General features: G+C 44.3%; 1 protein-coding gene across 1 annotated transcript in view; it reads right to left on the bottom strand.

Annotated features, from left to right (window-relative positions):
- Positions 1 to 5,750: 5,750 nt before the first annotated feature.
- Positions 5,751 to 20,785, bottom strand: part of PAH (phenylalanine hydroxylase) — a 77,174-nt gene continuing 62,139 nt past the window's right edge. Inside the window, exons 7-13 of the mRNA XM_057741373.1 lie at positions 20,413 to 20,548; positions 19,294 to 19,363; positions 15,233 to 15,289; positions 12,450 to 12,545; positions 11,780 to 11,913; positions 8,722 to 8,837; positions 5,751 to 6,377 (exon numbers count right to left, since the gene is read on the bottom strand). Of these exons, the coding sequence (XP_057597356.1) occupies positions 6,334 to 6,377; positions 8,722 to 8,837; positions 11,780 to 11,913; positions 12,450 to 12,545; positions 15,233 to 15,289; positions 19,294 to 19,363; positions 20,413 to 20,548 (653 nt within the window). The 3' untranslated portion in view covers positions 5,751 to 6,333. The remainder of the gene's footprint in view (positions 6,378 to 8,721; positions 8,838 to 11,779; positions 11,914 to 12,449; positions 12,546 to 15,232; positions 15,290 to 19,293; positions 19,364 to 20,412; positions 20,549 to 20,785) is intronic.

Genomic DNA, 20,785 nt, shown 5'->3' with positions numbered 1-20,785 from the left:
CAGTGTGAAGGCTCGCTTTTTGGAGGTTATGGCTTAAAAGAGTGCTAATAATGCCATAAGTCCAGAAGGAAAAAAGAGAACACACAACAGCGTAGCAATGTCAGAAATAGGATTACAGCAGTGAAGCTTCAGACAGGAAATTTCTATCTCAAGCTCCAAATTTATCTTTTTCAAGATATAGTTTTAGCTTCAAGTTGATGTACATTTCATTATGTTACTGCTCACAACTTTAATGTATATGTGTATATAGACGTGGACTGTGTTGAAAGGTTTAAATTCTGCTTTAGTCAAACTCCTTTCTCAAGTGTAAACCAAAGAGTCTTTATGTCGGGCACCTCTACAATCATCCACCTCTTTGGAAAAATGGGTCAATTGGGACCATGTTGCTATACCAAGACAACCATAATGACAATAACCGATTCTTATGGGGGTCATTTGTGCTTTATGCCAGCATAATAAACATTTAAAATTGTTAGGCTGTGACTGAAAGTGGTTGAGAGGCATCTATACACACAGTACATTATTTGATTTTTGTGACAATCTTATAAGATAGGCATTCCTGTTCCCCATTTTACAGAGGAGGAAACTGAGACTTGGGGAGATTAAGAGTCTGCCCAAGTAGGTTCAACTTGATGGAAAAACTGGCATTTGAATTGGGGTCACCAGAACAGTGCTACTGAAAGATGCTCCATCTTCCAATCTCAAATAGTATCATGTGGGAGTGCACCACTAACAAAAACACGCGATACCTGACTTTCATCTGTATAAAGAGCAAAACATTAGACATTGTCACCAAGGGGACCACGTCACACTTGTCCATTCTGTCTTTCCTTTACTCAGCCGAAATTTATTCACAGTCTGTAGTGAGCAAGGCAGTCATCCGAGTCATGCCTCTTGATCTCTGTACTTACTCCTTCTAGACTCTTTCCCCTCCCCTACTTTTGCACAGTAAAAGGATAGGCCTTGCCATCATCAAAACATCTAGAAACAATAAGTGCTGGAGAGGGTGTGGAGAAAAGGGAACCCTCCTGCACTGTTGGTGGGAATGTAAGTTGGTATAGCCGCTATGGAGAACAGTTTGGAGGTGCCTTAAAAAACTAAAAATGGAACTACCATATGATCCAGGAATCCCACTCCTGGGCATATACCCAGAGAAAACCATAATACAAAAAGAAACATGTACCATAATGTCCATTGCAGCACTATTTACAATAGCCAGGACATGGAAGCAACCTAAATGCCCATCAACAGATGAATGGACAAAGAAGATGTGGCATATATATACAATGGAATATTACTCAGCCATAAAAAGGAGTGAAATGGAGCTATATGTAGTCAGGTGGATAGACCTAGAGTCTGTCATACAGAGTGAAGTAAGCCAGAAAAACAAATACCGTATGCTAACTCATATATACGGAATCTTAATAAAAAAATGGTACTGATGAACCCAGTGACAGGGCAAGAATAAGGATGCAGATGCAGAGAATGGACTGGAGGACACGGGGTTGGGGGGGGCAGAGGGCGAAGGGGAAGCTGGGACGAAGTGAGAGAGTAGCATAGACATATACACACTACCAACTGTAAAATAGATAGCTAGTGGGAAGTTGCTGTATAACAAAGGGAGATCAACTCAATGACAGGTGATGCCTTAGAGGGCCAGGACAGGGAGGGTGGGAGGGAGTCGCGGGAGGGAGGGGATATGAGGATATATGTATAAATACAGCTGATTCACTTTGGTGTACCTCAAAAGCTGGTACAAGAGTGTAAAGCAATTATATTCCAATAAAGAGCTTACAAAAAAAAAAAAAAAAAGGATAGGCCTTGGGATTTTCCATCCTCTTCCAGGCCAGTAACTCCCCCGCGCTGGACGTGGGTGCTGTCCTCGGTGCCAAGCAACTCTGTTTGGGGAGAGCGGATAGTCGGGTCCTCTCCGCTCCAGCCTCAGGCACATGATAGCTCTCTTACCTGGCACTTCGCAGGCCTAAATCAGCTCTTTTATAATCCCAGCCTGCCCTTTGCGCTGGGAAACCATCTTCCCTCCCAAGTGACAATCTTCGAGGAGTCTCTTGTCTCTCTCCCTTTCCCAAGGACATTCTGGGAATGGAAAGTTTGGGAAAGGTTCGATTTCCTCCTTCCTCACTTGGAAATTTGATTTTTTGTTAGGCCAAAGAAACAAAGCTCATCAGGTTCCACAGCTTTAGGGCTGGCGGTGTGAGGAGTATTTAGACACTGGAGGAGACTGAAAGCCTTCCTGGGACAACAGTTACCCTTTGCAAGTAATGCTGTTGTTCCAGGCTGATTCTTTACTTCTGGGTGGTGCCAATGGCTGGAGGCTCTCTAAGAAACAGATTTAAAATGTTTTTTCCCCCAAATATGTTCTCTGCGCTTTCATTGGCAGAGACCTTAACTCAGCCCCAACTCATCTTTTATAAGGTCTCTTAGAGGTCAAAGGAATGGATGTGTGTATATGATGGGATGAGTGACTTTTCAAAGAAACCCAAGGGCCACACTTTTGAAAAGAGAGATATAAGGGAGAAACAAAAACACAAAGGAATGTACATTCCTGATCACTTCTTTCTAAGTCCAAACTCCACTCTCCCCTGACAACTCACAAAGAAGAGTGGAAACCAGCCTTTTGCCACCACTCTCTCCATGTGAAAGGTGATTGCAGAAAGGGATGGGATGCAGCTGACAATTCTTTGAGAACCTTTAGGAATAAAGAGGTCTCAGAGAAGACTAAGTTTATTTCTTCTTTAATAGATATTCCTTAATTTGCTTCTGGGAAGAATAAACCACAGGCATCCAAAGTAAGCACTAATTTTAATAATCTCCCTGAAAGAGACTGATCCACGTACTCCCATTGGGCATTGCCCACCTCCTAAGAATGATCTGAGGAAAAGTACAGACTGCAGTTCAAGCGAATCACTATTCACCTTTCAGCTATTTAGACAAACCTGAAAAGAAGCAGGTATTATGCTTCCTGCAGTATCATCTCCTTCCTCCGGGAGACTTAAGTCCATCTCTCAGTGAAGCACATCTTTTTGTCTCTTTGTTTTTCATAAATGTTCTGTTATTTAGAGATTGTTGTCATAAAAGAAACAATGTGCAAGAAACATACAAAACAAATATTGTTAAAGAGTAACCCTGAACAATTGTGAATAATGTTATAGAGGAGAGTTGTGTATACCCTGGAGGGCTAGAATCAATCTTCTCTGCAAGTGCTTTTCACGCGGAGCTTAGTCTTTAAAGGAATTGTGCTTACTACAGGTGAGAAGGTAAATTGTGCCTTGAAGCTAGCAAAGTTGAAAGTAAAATTATAAATGAGGAGAAAATTCAAGGCACAGAAACTACTAGGTTAATTTCTAGCATGCATCAAATTTACTACTGTTTATAGTTTTTGAAACTGAACAGGAAAGCTATTAAAAAGGCAGTGATCATGTGTGTGTGTATGTGTGCGTGTACCTGCAGACTCCATTGAGAAGAGAAAGGTTTGATCACATTTCTTTTTCTTTTGAAAAGTCCATTTTTTACTCAGCTGTCTTATTTTGTCTCCTCTGTGATGTTTTGCAATTATTAGACAAGTCACTCATTGCTTTCTGACCATTTCAGCCCCACTCTGGATAACTAAAAAGTTTCACGGATGCAAATTTGTCCCCTTTATTAATTGACATTTGTTAAGCACGTCCATATGTCAGTTGTTGAAGCAGTATAAATACAAACTATCTAGCCATAACCTAGCCTAAACAAGGGATAGTATCTTTCTTTAAAAAAATCATAGCTTAAACTAAGATGCAAAACTTTCAATATCTTTTAAAAGGGAAAATTGTAAGTTCAGTTGTTTCTCAATTTTTTCTTCCAAAATAGTTTATTTGTGAGAGACAATCTTCACTACACTCCCTGTGATTCAACTCAGAAAATTTTTTTAAAGATAATTGAGCACCTACCATGTGCTGCATGCTAAGGCTTTCAGAGGTAAAGAAGATAATCAAGGTTCTTATTTTTATGACGCTGATATTTTAGTGGTAGATTCTTTGAAGCACAACTAAATGATATAACTTAGAAATCTAGAATTAAAATTTTGTTTCCTCCTTTCAGAAACTTATTGAACACTAATACTACACAGTTTAATATTCTTCCATATATTTCTTTTGCTTGGACACAGCAAGATTAGCTGTCAGTAAAACATTACTATTATTTCTTTTAAAACTGCTCCTTTACTATATATTAAATAGATAATAATACGAACACATAGAAATATATTGAATTCCATTGCTTTAGCTTTTATATCCAGATGAAAAGAGCTAATGTGTACTAACACATGAAAATGTCAGAGGCTACCTTCCATTCAGTATGTAATTTCTTCCTGTCAAAATTACAACCTAAACCTTAACGTTGACTTAGAACACACTAGATTATCTTCAGTAGGACTAAAAATCACTATAAAATAAAATATCCAGTCTAAAATACTATATAATATTTCATTCTAAAGTTGAGAAATTTTCTAATTTACATTTAATGTGAAGAAAAGAAACATTTATCAAAATAGTCCCTTTGCAGAGTGTTTGGGCACTAGAGGAACACCAAAGGCCACTTCCACTTTTAGAATCAGTGTTTGTCAATGGGTTCTTCAAAGGCACAAGGAAACAGATACAGACAAGAAAATCCTAGCTTCAAAGCAATGAAACCTCAGACACATTCAGACCAAACTGCTCTTTCCACTCTGCTGGCATACTTAGGCGGGCATTATTACACCCCATTAACACATTAGAGACAGCTGTTTAAAGACACATGTTAGCATGTGAAATGTATTTCAAGGCTGGAAGAGATCTTGAGTCATCCAGTTTAACTCCTCCTTTGTACAGGGCATTCTCTGTACTAGTTTGTTGTGGTTGAGTAAAACTGAGGTCCAAAGTGGTGGTGAGGGGGAAGGGGGGTTGACTTGTGCAGGATGACATAATTGGCAAGTGGCAGAATTGACCACCAGAAGTCAGGTTTTCTCAAACTTGATGTATCCAGTAGATTTGACTGGGCATAAAAGAATCACTTGAGGGGTGCTTAAAAACACAGGTCTCTGTGTCCCACCCCCAGATACTCTATGTGGGTAAGCTGGGATGGCGTCTAGAGGGCGTCTAGGATTTACTGTTGATGATGATACAACTGATCTGAGAATCACCCTTGAAGATTTAACTATTCCCAACATAAAATGGTAATGTGGTGTGAGAATTTCAAAGCAAAGCTTTTAAGACTGTTATTTTCCCCACTGTGTCTTATATTCGTGTAAAATGCACAACCAACAAGTCAAAGTCTGTCAACTACCCAGACTTGCCTTGGATTATCACGATGATCCCCTGCAATGAGTTGGAAATCTGAGACTCTGATCATTCTTTCAACACAGGCTTATCCAGCTAATATATTTCTAAAGCAATGAGAGGACTATTTCAGTCCAAGAAACATTTGAAACTACAAAACTGTGTTCCCACTAAAGTTTTTTAAACATAACTAAAATTCTCAAGTTTGTTGAGGATTTGATGTTTAAAAACGTGTTCCTCTATTCATCCAATGAATGTTTAGTGAATATCTACCAGCCAGGCTTTTAATTAACATCTATTGCTTCTTAAGTGTCTTCAAAACGTCTCCCAAAACAGACTTGACGATCAGTTGGAAAATGACACTGCAAGTTGTGGGAGTCAGATGGGGAGTTTTACTACTTTCCACAGCAGTATTTACGATTACAATAAAGCATACAGAAATATTTTGATTTTCCACTATGAACTTTAATATTTATAACTATTTTAATAGGCTCCTGAATTAAAGAAAATCTACATAGGCAAAATAACAAAGCAGTAATTAGAATCATAGTTCCCTGAAATAGAAAATGATCTTTGTAGGTTAGAATTTATATTAAATCCAAATATTCAAATCTGACAGACGTGTTTCACATTAAATGATATATATACTCCTATAGGAATTCTCTACAGCAAGTAATGAAAGTATTTAGAAAGGTTGAATGAAGCAGGTCCCAAATTTTCATTAACCTTGATGAAATGTGACAGGTTATTGTTATTAACTCAATCAAGAGAATGAGACTATCATCTCTAAATCACAGATGATCCCAAAAGATCCACCATTATGCTTTGGGGTATGTATTAATATGTTGTCATTTCAGATTATTTTGATTTATTTGTTGATTCCCCCATCTTGATCTAGAAAGGATTTAAGGCTGTCATTTCAAATTAAGGTTTGCTTTTCAGACTTTTTCAGATGAAATGAAAGAAGTAGTTGGATTTCCATTAAGAGATTCTCAGTTGACAGATCAAGGTTCTGTCCATGGCTTCACTTTAATTTCTGGAGGGCACTGCAAAGGATTCCAATTTCACCTACAAATAAGAACAAATGAGCCACTCACACCATGAACAAACACCCTTCAAGTGTCCACAATGTATAAAACACTAGGGGATCAGTGGGGTGCATGGATACACTAGGTACCACCCCAACCTTCAAGGAGCTGACAGCTTAGTTAGGGTGATAGAATTTGGGCTGTTATAGGCGATTCCAAGCTGTAGGAAGTGCTAGAGCTATTAATGTAATAAGCTTCCTCTTTCCCTAGGCCATTTCTCAGGGAAGGAGTTAATAGTTTTCTCCCCAGGGAAATCACTAGCTGTTCTGTTTCTCTTTTACATAACCATCCTTGCAAGGAGCTAAGCCACAGAACCTAAAAGTATGGTTCACACAAATCCGCTGTGTTAGAATCACCTGGGGCCTTATTACAAATACAAACTCCTGGGTCATAGTACACATTCAGTGCATTTAGTCTGGGGACATGACTCAGGACTATTCATTTTAACTAGCTCTCCAAGTGACTCTGAGGCACACTAGTTTTGAGAAGGCATGGTCTAAGCAGGTAAGTCAGCCTAGATTGCCAGACCACCAGACTAAGAAAGGGACAATGGGGTCGCTTCCATTCGTGACATGTTCTCACATGCCAAGGGGCCACAGGGCCATAGACTCTTCATAGAAGTGGAAGAGCAGCCTCGCTCCTTCCCAGATCCCAAGGAAAGTATAGCGTAGTGATGGGGACTTATATCAAGTCACAGAGCCCTCAGGACCCTTCAGTTCCTAAATCTGTTATTCTGTGATTTTTAAAATTCCCTTATAAACAACAGCCTGTGGAGTTATTTTTGCTTTCTCAGGGGAAATGAGAAAGAGAGAGAGACCTGCTATGGCCTGACCCTTCTCTCTCACACCCCAGCCTCCAGAGCCCTTGGCTGGTCTCTTTGGTGAGCAGATCTATTCCAGCTGACTGTTCAAGATGATGTCTATGGGAGTGAATCAGCCTTGGGTTTTTTCACAATGGGTCATTATGGGGGGCCATACCTAATGGGGAGCCTATAATGGGCTGGCTCTATGTATTAGAAGTGGCCTCAGGCCACATCAGAGGGGTATGAGAGGGATACTTCAAGCCCACCTGCCCTTTTGGCCCTTATTAGCATTGTTTAAGATGGAAACCCCCACTTGGCCTAGAGCTCCTCCTTTAAGGCTTGATCCTTTGGTGGTTTTGTCCACTCATTCAATAGTTCTTGAGTACCTAGTATGATTTTTAGGAACAGGGCTAACTGCTGGGGATTTGACAGCAAGCCTGACATGGCACTCTGCTCAGGTTTGGTTGGGAAGACAGACAAGTACACAATTACAAAATTACAAAAAATATAATAAGTGCTCTGAGAGGGAGATCTGTGGGAATGCCAAGATGTAGGAGGGACACCTAATCCAGTCTTCCTATAAGAAGAGATATTTATCAATGATTAAAAGATGAATTGGGAGGGCTTCCCTTGTGGCGCAGTGGTTAAGAATCCACCTGCCAATGCAGGGGATGCGGGTTCAATCCCTGGTCCAGGAAGATCCCACATGCTGCGGAGCAAATAAGCCCGTGCGCCACAACTACTGAGCCTACGCTCTAGAACCCGTGCTCCACAACAAGAGACGCCACCGCAGTGAGAAGCCTGCACACCACAAGGAAGAGTAGCCCCTGCTTGCCGCAACTAGAGAAAGCCTGCGTGCAGCAACGAAGACCCAACACAACGAATAAATAGATAAATTTCTTAAAAAATAAAGATGAACTGGAACTGGGGTTGGGAGTGCTAAATGGGAATGGTAAGGAGACTATTTTAAACAAGAACTGTACAGGCAAAGTATGGGGAAAGTATGGTTAGTATTACCAGAGGGGAGTTTGAAGGCTAGAAAGAATCAGGCGACGAACAAAATAACACTGTGATTTTTTTAAAGCAACTACGATAATATCCTCATTGTCCAAGAAGAATAAAAAGCCAGTAGATGAGCTACTCGGTGGTTGGTAAAGTAGATAGAACCTGTTTCTTAGGGGCTGGTATTCCAGGCAGACCAAGATCCAGTGGACACTTAGAGGAAAAGGGGTGAAGATGCAAAGCAGAAAGAGGAATGTGGCAGCGACAAGCCGGGATGGAAAGGTCACGTGCGATAGTAGGAGGTGGGGTGGAATCTAAGAAGGTCAAAGAAGAAAGGACACGCAAGGCAATTCTGACCCTTTTGCCAAGTTCTTCTCTCTCAGTAAATCAGTGGCTTCCCTGGAGAGGCTTTTCTTCTTAATTAAATATTTAATACATTTCTTATAGTTCCTACAGTGAAGATAAGAAACACAATCCTCTATCGATGGGAGAATGGCCTCAAAGGGTGTAAGCTACTTACTGTTGATGGAGTCAGCCAAAATCCTAAGTTGCTGGGTATTGTCCAGGACCTCAATCCTTTGGGTGTATGGATCATAACGGACCAAGAAGGGCCGTGGGATCGTAGCGGCAAAGTTCCTGAAACCAAAGCCACAGCTCTGAGTGAACGGTACCATTTGGGGAAAAATAATTTAAGAAGATTTTTCAGTGGCATTTCACTTGGCTATTGGTAGCACTGAAACCTCACCAGAACAGGGGTTTTAGAACCAGGCCGAGCAGTGAAATGGAGTTTTAGTGAGGTCCTCTTGGGAAGCCTTTGTGTGCAGGGGGTGTGTCTATGTGTATATACAAACACACCTGTGCACCTACCTCCAAAATGTCAGAAGTAGCTTACGATAAAAGCACACACTATAATAAGGTTAAAATTCCTATCATTACATAAAAGTAAAAAAGAGTGAGTAAAGTCTAGTTGAAGAACGTTATAAGAAAAACAAAGCTCTGAGGTGCTTGACAGTCAGTGCAAAGAAGGAAACATCGGTCTCAAGAGTTGAAGGAAACACTCTTAATGAAATTTCACATGGATTGAGAGCCTCCTGGGTCCCAAGACCTATAACAAATCCTAACTGTTCTATACTCTTAACAGCTATTATCACTAACTTGGCCTTCATAAAAACTTTAGGAGGAAGCTACCATTACTAGTCCCATTTTACCTATGAGGAAACTGAGGCTTGGGGAAGCTAAGTGACTACCAAGGTCATGCTGGCAATACATTATGAAGCCGGGAAAGGACACGGGTAGTCTGACTCTGGCCTGGGCCCTTCACTCGCCTGCCTCCCCGATGCATCCCTCCTGGGTCTGGGAGGCATGCACCACGAGCGCTTTAGGAAACAGAGCAAGAAACATAATTAGGAGGATGACTCCCCAATAGCCTATAAAATGCAAAGACATCACAAATGATATTTCTAATCGGCTTCCTGTGAGAGGAGAAGCTGCTGTCCTGAGAAGACAGTTATGAGGGAGGCCAGTGGCGCTCTCCAAGTTTGGCAAGACGGGTGTGTCACAGTGGCCGGAAATCCAAGTTCCTGAGCCAGAGGGCCTGGGCTCCACTCCTGCCTCTGCCAATCACAGCAGCCCTTGTGGCACATGCAAGGGGCTCCTCTGCACCTCGGTGTCCTTATTCTTCTGTCAAACTGGAACAAGAGCCGGACTTTGTGAGTGGTAGCTTTGATCTTTTATTAGTGACTGGGAATACATGAAGAATACATGGTTAAGTATCTCTCTCCCTCTTTTCTTTGGAAAGAGCTTTCTCAGCCCAGCTGGTAACACCACCCAGGTAACACATACCTGTGCCTGCCTGCTCTTCACCTCTTCCCTCTTATTCTCATAGTGCACCTGGTTGTTGCCTTGGAGAAGCTACCTCTGCTCCACGGGGGGTACATCAGCTGGGCTGTCAGTCTCAGGCGCAGCCTTCCTCTGCCCAGGGAGTAGGTACGTGACCAAACTCAGCCTCATCTCTGCTAGAATTTGCATCTTGAAACTGAAAATGGTTGGCATGGGTATCTTTTAGCTGGGAGGCCCTGAGGGTATCCTAGAGATGCTCAGATTCCTTCCTTTTTTGAACCTTGTTCTTTAGAACTCTCTTTGGCTCTGTGAGCCACCTGTCAGCAGATGGGAGCTTTTGTGGGTTCCTTCTCTGGGCCCTGGACAGTAGCAGGTGGGATTTCAAAGACCTGAGAGGGCCATGTGCCGGCAAGGTCTTCCCTGCTGGCCTGGGGCTGATCATTTCCTGGGTTAGGGAGTCGTCTCCAGAAGGGCCTGTCCACATGGGATCCCACTGTGCCACACCCGTTAAGCATATTGGCTCTAAGCCCCACTGCCTGGGTCCAAACCCTGGGCCAGCCACTTACTAGCTGTATGACCCTGGGTGAGTTACTTATTCCTTTTATGTTTCTGCACCTCCATCTGTAAATTTTGTGGTCTTACATAATGATTAAATGAATGAATACCTGAAAAATACTTGGAACAGTATTTGGTACAAAATAAATGCTAGACATCTTACCTGTTGCTATAATTACCTAGGTGAAATAATTCATGAATCCACTAAAATCCATAACCCTAAAGAGGTCCCAGCAATGGCAGAGTGGAACCTTTAGGGCTAGAGGAAGGCTAGGGTCCGAGTAAGGGTAGAAGTGTAGGAGAAAACTGGAAAAGGATGGCAGGAAGGACTTGAGGGCCCTGGAGAAAGGGGATGGGGAGTCACTTGGGGCCAAAGTGCATTTGTGGGCTAGCATTTTGCCTTTGGTTACCTAAGCCCAGTGCCTTGAAAGCTGACATGCCCAGCTTCACAAGATCCCAGAGGCCTGTATACCTTATGCTTATGCTCCAGGCCCTGGGACCACTCCATCAGCCTCTTGCTGAACTGCCTCTGAGACTGGCTCACTCACCGATTACTTACTGAGCACCTACTATGTGCCAGGCACTGTGGTAGAAGCGGGCAGAAAGCAGGAAACAGAAAGGACAAAAATCTCTACCCTCACGGACCTAAAATCACATAAGATTTTAGACATTAATCAGGGCTAAGGAGAAAAATAAATCACAGAGAGGGTAAGGAGTGCTGGGGGGACAGGGCTGGGCAGTGATTTTAAATAAGCTGGTTAGAGAGAGACACACAGAGAAGGTTAAGCGTGGGTGAAGGTTGGAAGGAGGGGAGGGAGCGAATTGTGCAAGTAGACCTCTAGGGCTGTTTGAGGGGGGACCTCTGTAGCTGCCCGGTACACAGGAGAGTTCAGGCGTGGACTGGGCAGCTGCACCGAGCAAGGATCCGGTGGCAGGCTCGTCTGCAGGGGTCGGCACGGCTCAGCCGATAAGCTATGAACTAGGGTCCCTCGAAGGAAGGAACGTCTCTCAACAGACGGTGGAAACAGACAAGGGTGGGGAGGCTGGCAGACCATGCTGCTCGCTGCACGCTGTCACTGTAAGCATCGGAGTCCCCTCTCCAGGCCAGTCGCTCACAGATCTGTGGCACTAGGACAAGTCAGGAGGTCCCAGGAGCTGCCGACCCACCTTGGTCGCCACCTCACCTCACTTTCTCCTTGGCATCATTAAAACTCTCAGCCACGTAATAGAGGGGCTGGAACTCCGTGATTGTGTACTCCTGGACAGCGGTCTTCTCCAGTTCCAGAGGAAGAAGCTTCGGCTTGCCTGACAAGCAGTACTGCAGGCCCCAAGTGGAAAGTTTCCATGGTTAAATCAGGGCTGGTGGTCCCCGCCGCGTCCCAGAGGCTGTTTGTATGTCCCCTCCCATCTCATCCTTCCACACCCCGGCCCACATGCAGTAAACTAAATTATTTTGCATGTACTAGATAACCTTCATAGCTCATGTAAAGCCAGCAGTCAAGACAGAAAGGAGTATTTTGCCCCAACCATTTTCAGATAAGGTGATCAATAGACAATGTGGGAGCCAACCGCATTTTCTGGCATGTGTTTGCATACATCCCAATGCACAGGTCAACCCTGGGCTCAGGAAGGCCCTCTGCGCTGGAGACCTATGCACCTGCGGTTCAGTTTCTACCTCTGACACCCACAGTCATGACCAAACCATAGCCACTAAGAGATCAATCACTTGAGGAGAAGCCCTCAGGTTGAATTTCAAAGTGAATATAAATGGGTTTCAACAGCACAAAGAGAAAAAGAACGGTCTGCTGTACCCACCACTTCCAAATCCATCCTTGGTTCCTGTTAGGGTCATACCTGTAATTCACCAAAGGATGATAGGAGCCCAGCACCATATGCCTTTATGGAGTCTCCTTGCTTGCAGAGCCCAAACTCCACAGTAAACCAGTAAATCTGCAATGGAAAGTCAAGTTGAGAGCACGCCCCAAGGAAGGAAAGGCAGCAGGTAACCCAGGGCCAAGGACAGGACTGCCCAGTGGGATTGTGTGCAGGTCTGTTCTCTGAATCAGCATGACCTCAGGTCATGGTTTTCAGTCCTATGTCCTATCCAGTCACCTGTTGAATTAAGCGTTGGCTGAATGCAAGATGTGATGGGAAGCAGTGGAGGAGTATCCAGGAAGCCCCCAAAGGGTACCCCTGACAAGCAACTCTCTCTGTGACAGGAACTCCTCCATCCCTTTTGCTTTCTTCTCTGTGGCATTGACTAGAGTGAGATGCTCCCCTAGGTTGGCTGGACTCGCCATCAGACAATCCCATCAGGCTCCGCAGAGGGAGGTGGGGGATCGGGTCATGACAGAATCAATGAGGGGGCATCCCATCATCTGTGTGGCTGAACCACACTGACTCCATTTTGTCAGCTCCATCTAAGCCCGCAGTCCTAACCCCCCCTTTCTGCAAGACTGACCTGGAGCCTGTTCACAAGGAATGCACCAGATAAGTTTCCCATCAACTTTTACCCTTGCCTTCATCTCATATAAAATTTGCGTATAAAAACTTCATCTGGGGACTTCCTGGTGGCGCAGTGGTTAAGAATCTTCCTGCCAAGGCAGGGGACACGGGTTCAATCCCTGGTCTGGGAAGATCCCACATGCCTCGGAGCAACTAAGCCCGTGCGCCACAACTACTGAGCCTGAGCTCTAAAGCCGGCAAGCCACAACTACTGAGCCCACATTGCCGCAACTACTGAAGTCCGTGCTCCTAGAGCCTGTGCTCCGCAACAAGAGAAGACACCACAGTGAGAAGACCGTGCACCTCAACGAAGAGTAGCCCCTGCTTGCCACAACTAGAGAAAGGCTGCGTGCAGCAAGGAAGATCCAATGCAGCCAAGACATAAAAAACAAAAAACAACCTTCATCTGATACAAAAACTTTTACTGACACAGATGGTTAATGGCTCATGAAGAATAATGGTCATGAGATCCCCTGGGGAGAGGAAAAACCCTGGCTCCTGTTGGTATGGACATGTTTCTCCCTTAGCAGTCAGATTCTATCTTTAGCTTTGGCCCCTTTAAGTCCCCCGTACCCTTCTCGTGGTGCCCAGTGTGGCTGTAAATGCCTCTAGATTGTTGTCTGCTCAGCCTTGCCTGTGTGTAAGTTACCCACAGGAAACTTCATCATTGCATTTTATGGAGTTGCCTGCCTCTTTTTTGGCCTCAAATTTCCTTCTCAGTTCGGAGGTTATTATTCAATATCCCCACCATCCATCAATCTGTGTTAAAACCCTGTCAATCACTGCACTTAGCCTCCCAAATAATTAAGTCCTTTTCTTTCAATAGCTCCCAGTGCAACGTGTCCTAGATAAATGACCTGGGAAATACGGTCTTAGAATTCCGGCATCACCCTAGTGAATAGGGCCAAAAGAAAGCCGAGGCCCAGTTAGCTGCTGGAGATTGTCACAGTCATGGGAAATTAGGGGTGGTTTCTAGTTAGGTCTGTTTATTGCACTAGAGAATGTTAAACCTGGGAAGGCTGTCAGAACTTAGTTAGTCTGACCTCCTTACATACAGATGAGAAGTCTTAGCCTGGAGAGGTCAAGCTAATGCATATAGTGATACAGCATCTCCAGGGCAGAGCAAGGACCCCAAGACTGTTTTCAGCACAGTATATCAATAACAAGATGTTTTTTGAGAAGCTAGGTTGGTGATGAGTACTTTTATCATTGTTCCAGCAGGTAACATGATGTTCTGCGTTTGAGTTTTTTTTTTCTTACCAGTGAGAGATTCTATCAAGCTGTGAAGTTTCTTTGAAAGTTGCTTTTTCTATCACTATAGCATCTGGCATTTAAAAACTCATGTTCACACAAGTTTAACTCTTTAGGCCCTCAAGACCTCAGGATCTACTTCTGAGATGGGCAGAATATAAACAACTGTATCTATTTTTAGATATGAGGAAGCAAAAACCACTTGCCCAGGGTCTCAGAGCTGGTCCGTGAGAGAGTCTGGGATTTTTCCGGCCTTCTCATAAATTGAATTCATAAACTTCTAAACTGATACATCTTGATATCTTTGCATTCATTTGAGGTGCCCAATCCCATTATAAAGTTTTATTTCTCATCTTCCAAGCTGAGCACATCATAAGAAATGTGGCTTAGAGGCTGGGGAGGGATGCACTCAAGTTGGAAAGGGGTCCACAGGAAGGAAAGCCCCCTGCTGTGCTTTCATGGCTTCAGTGGATGAGAGACATCACATCCACCGGGGAAGGAAGTGTTCACTTAGAAGGGGAAAGCCCACCCACTTCTCTACCTTGTGTCTGAGAAAGGAAAGATCCTAATGCTGGCTCCAGTGTAAAGGCAGAGAGTAAATAATCCCTCTTTAAAGCTGTGAATCCAGACTACTTCCCACACACTTAAAGAGGTTCTCAATGACTATCATTAGAGGCTGTTGGTGTTTTCAAGACACTATTTAAAATTAAAAGTAAATGTCTGCATGCAGTTGATTTCACAATCAAACCATTAAGAAGAAGTCAAAATGTTAAATGTCACTTGTGTACACGTAACTCAGGGCACTCTGATTTTTCCCCCAAATGATCTGGCTTTCAGAGAAAGAGCAAAGCCACCACCCACCAGGGAGAGAGGGAACTTACTGTTGCAAGTTTCTCAATGTACTCATCAGGTGCACCCAGAGAAGCGAGGCCGATTTCCTGTAATTGTGGAGAAACAAAGTCACTGGCACAGCTGGGGTCTGCCAATCTTCTACCTTTACCCTCAGATCCAACCTTGTACTTGACCACAGAAAGGGGATGGGTGGCTAGGTGACTTCAGAAGGGCCCAGATAGACTCCGATTGTTCTGTCAAGTCTTCCCTGACCACATTTGATAGAATCACAGATCTCTAGAATGGGGGAAGCCTTTCTTCCATCACTTGGTCCTTCGTATTCACATTGCAAATGAGAAAACGGAGGCACAGAGAAGGGAGAAGACCTGCTCAAGGTCACATGGCAGGTTATGTCTAAAGTTTCATGTCCTGGGACTTCCTAGGTGGCGCAGTGTGTAAGAATCCACCTGCCAATGCAGGGGACACGGGTTCGATCCCTGCCCCAGGAAGATACCACATGCCGCGGAGCAACTAAGCCCGTGCGCTGCAACTATTGAGCCTGCGCTCTAGAGCCTGTGAGCCACAACTATTGAGCCCATGTGCCACAACTACTGAAGCCCACGTGCTTAAAGCCTGTGCTCTGCAACAAGAGAGGTCACCGCAATGCGAAGGCCATGCACCACAATGAAGAGTAGCCCCCGCTCGCTGCAACTAGAGAAAGCCCGTGTGCAGCAACGAAGACCCTACACAGCCAATAAAATAAATAAATAAATAAATATATTTATAAAAAATAAAAAAATAAATAAATTTTCATGTCCTGATTATTCTTCCATGCTCAAGTGGAACATTCCTGGAGTACTAGATGAGACTTAATCATGTACCCTGAAGACACCACAGAAGACTTGCAGAGATGTGTTTGACACCTGTCCAGGTATATGCATAGCTGGAGAGTCTGATGTGTCATGGACCACCTCTCATCACAGCTCCAAATCCAGACTATCCCTAATGGTATCTGTCTCTTTTACAGCATTTGCTCCAGTGTGCTTTGCATCAGACAGAGTGTATATACATAAATATATATATTTCTTTCCTACTAATATGCATTCATTCATTCCAAAAATATTTTTGAATGCCTTCTATGTGGCAGGCAGTGTACCAAATTGATAAAGATCCTTGACCTTGTAAATAGTGTTTACATTTAAGTGGATAGAGACAGACAGTAAATAATAAGCATATACATAGGTATGTTACAAGGTGATGAGTTCTTTGGAAAGAAAAAGCAAAAGGAGAAAGGGACCAAGGGGATCTGGAGTGCTAGGAAAGCGGGGGTGGGGGGAGGCTGTGACTTTAAACAAGGTTCCTGGGTACGATCATTTGGGAAGGTGATCTTTGAGCAAAGACACGATGGAAGTGAGGTTCTTGGCTCTGCTGATATCTGAGGGAAGGGCATTGTATAGGCCAATGTTCAGCCCATGAAAAATCTCTTTAAGGAGGGGCAATGTCAGTTGGTTCAAATAACAGGGAAGGACCGCTATGGCTAGAGCAGAATAAGGGGCGGGAGTGGCAGGTGATATCAAAGAGCGATCTGCAGCTCAATCGTGTAGGACTTTTTTGGCTATGTTAGGGCTTAGGATTTTTTTTTTTGGGGGGGGGTACACCAGGTTAGGGCTTAGGATTTTCCTCTGAGCCAAACAGGGAGCCATTGCAGGGTTTTGAACGGAAGGCTGGCAAGATCTGATTTGTGTCATCAAAGACTCACTCTGGCTGCTGTGTGAGAATAGACTGTAGGGGGTCAAGGGTAGAGGCGTAAGGACCATTTAGGAGGCTACTGCAGTCACCGGCATGAGAAGTAACAGGGCCGAGACAAGGCTGGTAGCAGTGGACGTGGCGGGCAATGGTCAGATTCTACATGTATTTATTTGGAAGGTAAAACACGTAAAATTTTATGCAAGATTGATAATGAGGTATGTCAGCCAGGAGTTGATAATGCTTTAGGTTTGAGCAGCTGGCAGGACGGAGCTGCCATGAACTAATATAGGGAGAATGGTGAGTGGAGAAGGTTTGAGTGGGAAAGTCAGGTATCCCATTTCAGGCAGGATGAACAGAGGTGTCCATTGAACAGCCAAGCGGAGAAATTGAGTAGGAGGCTGGAGATGCAAGTCTGAGTTTTGGGACTGAAGTCTGGGCTAGAGACATAAATGTGTTCATCATCAGAGTGGAGATGGTACTTAAAGCCATGAGACTGGAGGAGGTTCCTTTGGTAACAACCAAAGGGATTCATGAAGAGAGACGGACGAAGGACCGGGTCCACTTTGAAGCAAGAGGCTACAGGGTCTTCATTTCTGCATCCCTCCCTGTGCAAGCCCATTACATGCTAAGCAAATGCTGTCTGATTTAGAATAAACCAAATTCAGACACTGACTTAGTCTGGCTCTATTCTCCTGCCCCTTCCCCGTCTCTGTTCCACCCACCCTGCCCAGACACACCACATTCCTGAGTCTAACAGAAGTCACAGGTAAACATAAGGCTGAAAGAGTGCCTTGATCTCACAGTCACCATTTTGGGGGGGGCCCAGATCTTGCCTAAAACAAGGGGCCCAAAGTGCTTCACCGCCACTCCATCCTGCACTCCAGGGAGATGCAAGTCCTGCTTTTAGATCAAAAAGAAATATGCTCAGGGAACTCAAAATGACTCCCTGCCTTGGAACTGTTCAGGTCAGGGTTGGAAGCATAACCACTTATGACCCAGAAGCTTCTGTCTGCTGACACAGGTAATTGTCCAGCCCTCTGTGGAGGGGGGGTGCCCAAAGTGGAAACACTTGGGGAGAATCGCCACTTGGCCTCTGATTGGGCGGAATAACCTCTGGTGATGAGAATAAAATGTTTCTATCCCCCCGAGGAAAAAAATGGTCTTTCTTTGGCCATACTAACAAATCCTGGTTTTACAGCTATCCCAAGTAATCAATGACATCTTAACAGCAGGTCAGCAAACAGCCTCCGTCCCATGGTGACACTCCCACAAAGTTCACCTCATTTCTAAACACTCCCACCTCAAAAAGTCCAACAGTCTGTGAACTTCACAATTACCCAAAACCCACATAAAAGCAGTCATTTTCTGTGTTCAGAGAGGCTGTGTCTAACGGAGTTTTCCCTTGCTTAGCAAGCAATTAATTCTGTTTGTTTGTTTGTTTCAGCTACTGAGTGGTAGCCTCTTCCCTCATGAGTGGAAGTAGTGATTTCTTTCAGCTGGGAGGAAATGCTTGTGAAATTCACACACAATCCCTTTTCTCTGAAATTCATACTTGGCCCTGCATTTGTTCACAGTCATTCCATTTTCTCTTTATTCTTCCTTGTGAGGAAGAAGACTAGGAGGCAGGGCTTTTTACTGATCCACATCTGTGGTGACGGAGGCACAGGGTGGCCTGGTAACTTGCCCCAGGCCACACAGTACTACCATTCAACTCTCCCATGATCCCAGCTACCCAGCCATGGTTTGGGGCTGCCTTTCAGTGCCAGGAAAGAATTAGTAGAATTCTTTCACTCATCCAAAAAGCATTTTTGAGTCTGCTCCCCACTGTGACTCAAAGCCTAGCCTGCTGCTTTGATGATGGTGACAAGGCAACTGGCTCTTTACTTTTTGCCAACTATGAGTCAGGCTATTGGCATTGGAGTCTTGGCAAGTGCCAGCTTACTTAATTAAAGCATGTACAAAAATGACTGCCTGACAAGGTAGAAAGCGGCAAAGGCCCTAAAGAGGAGGGGAAAGATGCCAGGAGAACTTGGAAGAAGGTAAGGTTACTTCTGCATAGGGATCTGGGATGTTTTCACAGAAGAAAAGGCTCTTAAACTACACCCGGCAGGACAAGTGAGATTAGCTAAGTCAGTAACACACAATTCAGAGTATGACCGAGTCACCAGTTCCACACTGTGGTCCCTGGAATTGGTAATTAGCCAGCTCCATGGGACCACATACCCACCTGTGATGGGATCACAGAACTGTACCTGGTTTCCACCCTTGCAGAGGACATGAGGGCCCTTCCATGAATTCAATTTATCTGAGAAATCCAGGTCTCACCCCTGAAACTAGAAAGCTAGAGAGATTAGTTCCTCACCTGGGAAAATTGGGCAAAGCTGCGATCTGAAAACAAGGGTACGTGTCCCAACAGCTCATGGCAGATGTCACTGAAAAACAGAAAGCAAGCACAGACCTTGGAGGGGAGGAGAGTTACAAGCCATTCCGGACTCAGTCTTTCTATGCGAGGAATGGGCAGAAAGAAAGGAAGCAACTCATTCAGGCTTATGACCTCATTCCTTAGAATAAGCGATGTGTAACACTTGGGATTAGTCGAGGTAAGGTACAAGAGAAAACGAAGAAGGGGAAAGAGAAGTAAGGGACAGGGCAGGGCACAGCAGCCAGGCAGTCTTGGGTGCGTCCCCAGTGGGATGCAGAACAAAAGAGCCAATGTTCTATGGGCATCTTCCCATACACCTGAGCAAGCTGTAGCTCACACTTCCCATCCCGAGTCTTCTCCTTGGTATCGATATCCCTGGGCAGATACAATATGCTCAGTTATTCCTCATAGGAACTAAATAAGAATAGTAGTAGTAGTAGTCATAATAATAATAATAATGTTCCTCTCTTTTTCTAGAGGGGGCAGCCGTTGGTCAGAGAAGAAAACTTACACTTATTTAACACTTTAGATGCCAGGTTTATTAGGAACAGGTTGTTTTTTTATTTATAGTAATGAACTTCACAGGCTGGGAAAGATTATTTGGGGTGTCCTACTGACTTTTCATATAAACTGCTTAAGTTCTACTTGACTAAGAAGATGGCGAAATGCAAAAGTAAGAAGCACTTTTCACTACCAAGACACAATCTAGGCAAAGAGAGGTTAGAATCATCTAAGGTATGATTCAGGAATGAGGAGGTGTTGAGACAGCCTGACTGCCTCTTGTTCCTGTTCCTATTCTGACTTCTACAGTCTCTTTGGAATTTGAATGTGAGCTCTCACTGTCTCATTCAGAGATCTGAACCTAAACCCCCAATCAGTACAATCTGCTTGGACAGAAAAAATCCCCAGAAGAGATGTTTCCCTCATTGTATGGTCATCAAACAATCCAGGCCACTGGTCCTGTGGACCAGCCCACAGTGAACCCAAGCCTTGTTGCTGGAGCAGGGAGAGATGGAGCTCACCACGGCTGGCAACGGGTAGCAGAAGGATGATACTCACGGTTCGGGTGTATACATGGGCTTGGACCCGTGTCTGATGTACTGAGTGCAGTGGAAGACTCGAAAGGCCAGGCCACCCAAGAAATCCCGAGAGGAAAGCAGACCAGCCACAGGTCGGAGGCGGAAACCAGTGCAAGCTGGGAAGCAAAGGAGAAGGAAAACTCAAAGCCCATCACAGGGAGCCAGAGGGGCCTGAAGACCTTTAGGCAGGGAAGCAGCACACTCGACTGTCCAGGAGCATGGGCACTGATGCCTAGCAGACTTGGCTTCAAGTCTATGCCCCAGTACTTTCTAGCTGGGTGATTTGGCTCAAGTAACTTCACTTCTCTGAGCCTCAGTTTTCTTATATGCAAAATGTGGGTAGATATCTCTTA

Source organism: Hippopotamus amphibius, chromosome 7 (genome assembly GCF_030028045.1).
Source record: "Hippopotamus amphibius kiboko isolate mHipAmp2 chromosome 7, mHipAmp2.hap2, whole genome shotgun sequence".
NCBI classification, from domain to species: domain Eukaryota; kingdom Metazoa; phylum Chordata; class Mammalia; order Artiodactyla; family Hippopotamidae; genus Hippopotamus; species Hippopotamus amphibius.
Note: the sequence above shows the minus strand (reverse complement) of the source record. Positions and strands in the feature narration are given on the sequence as shown.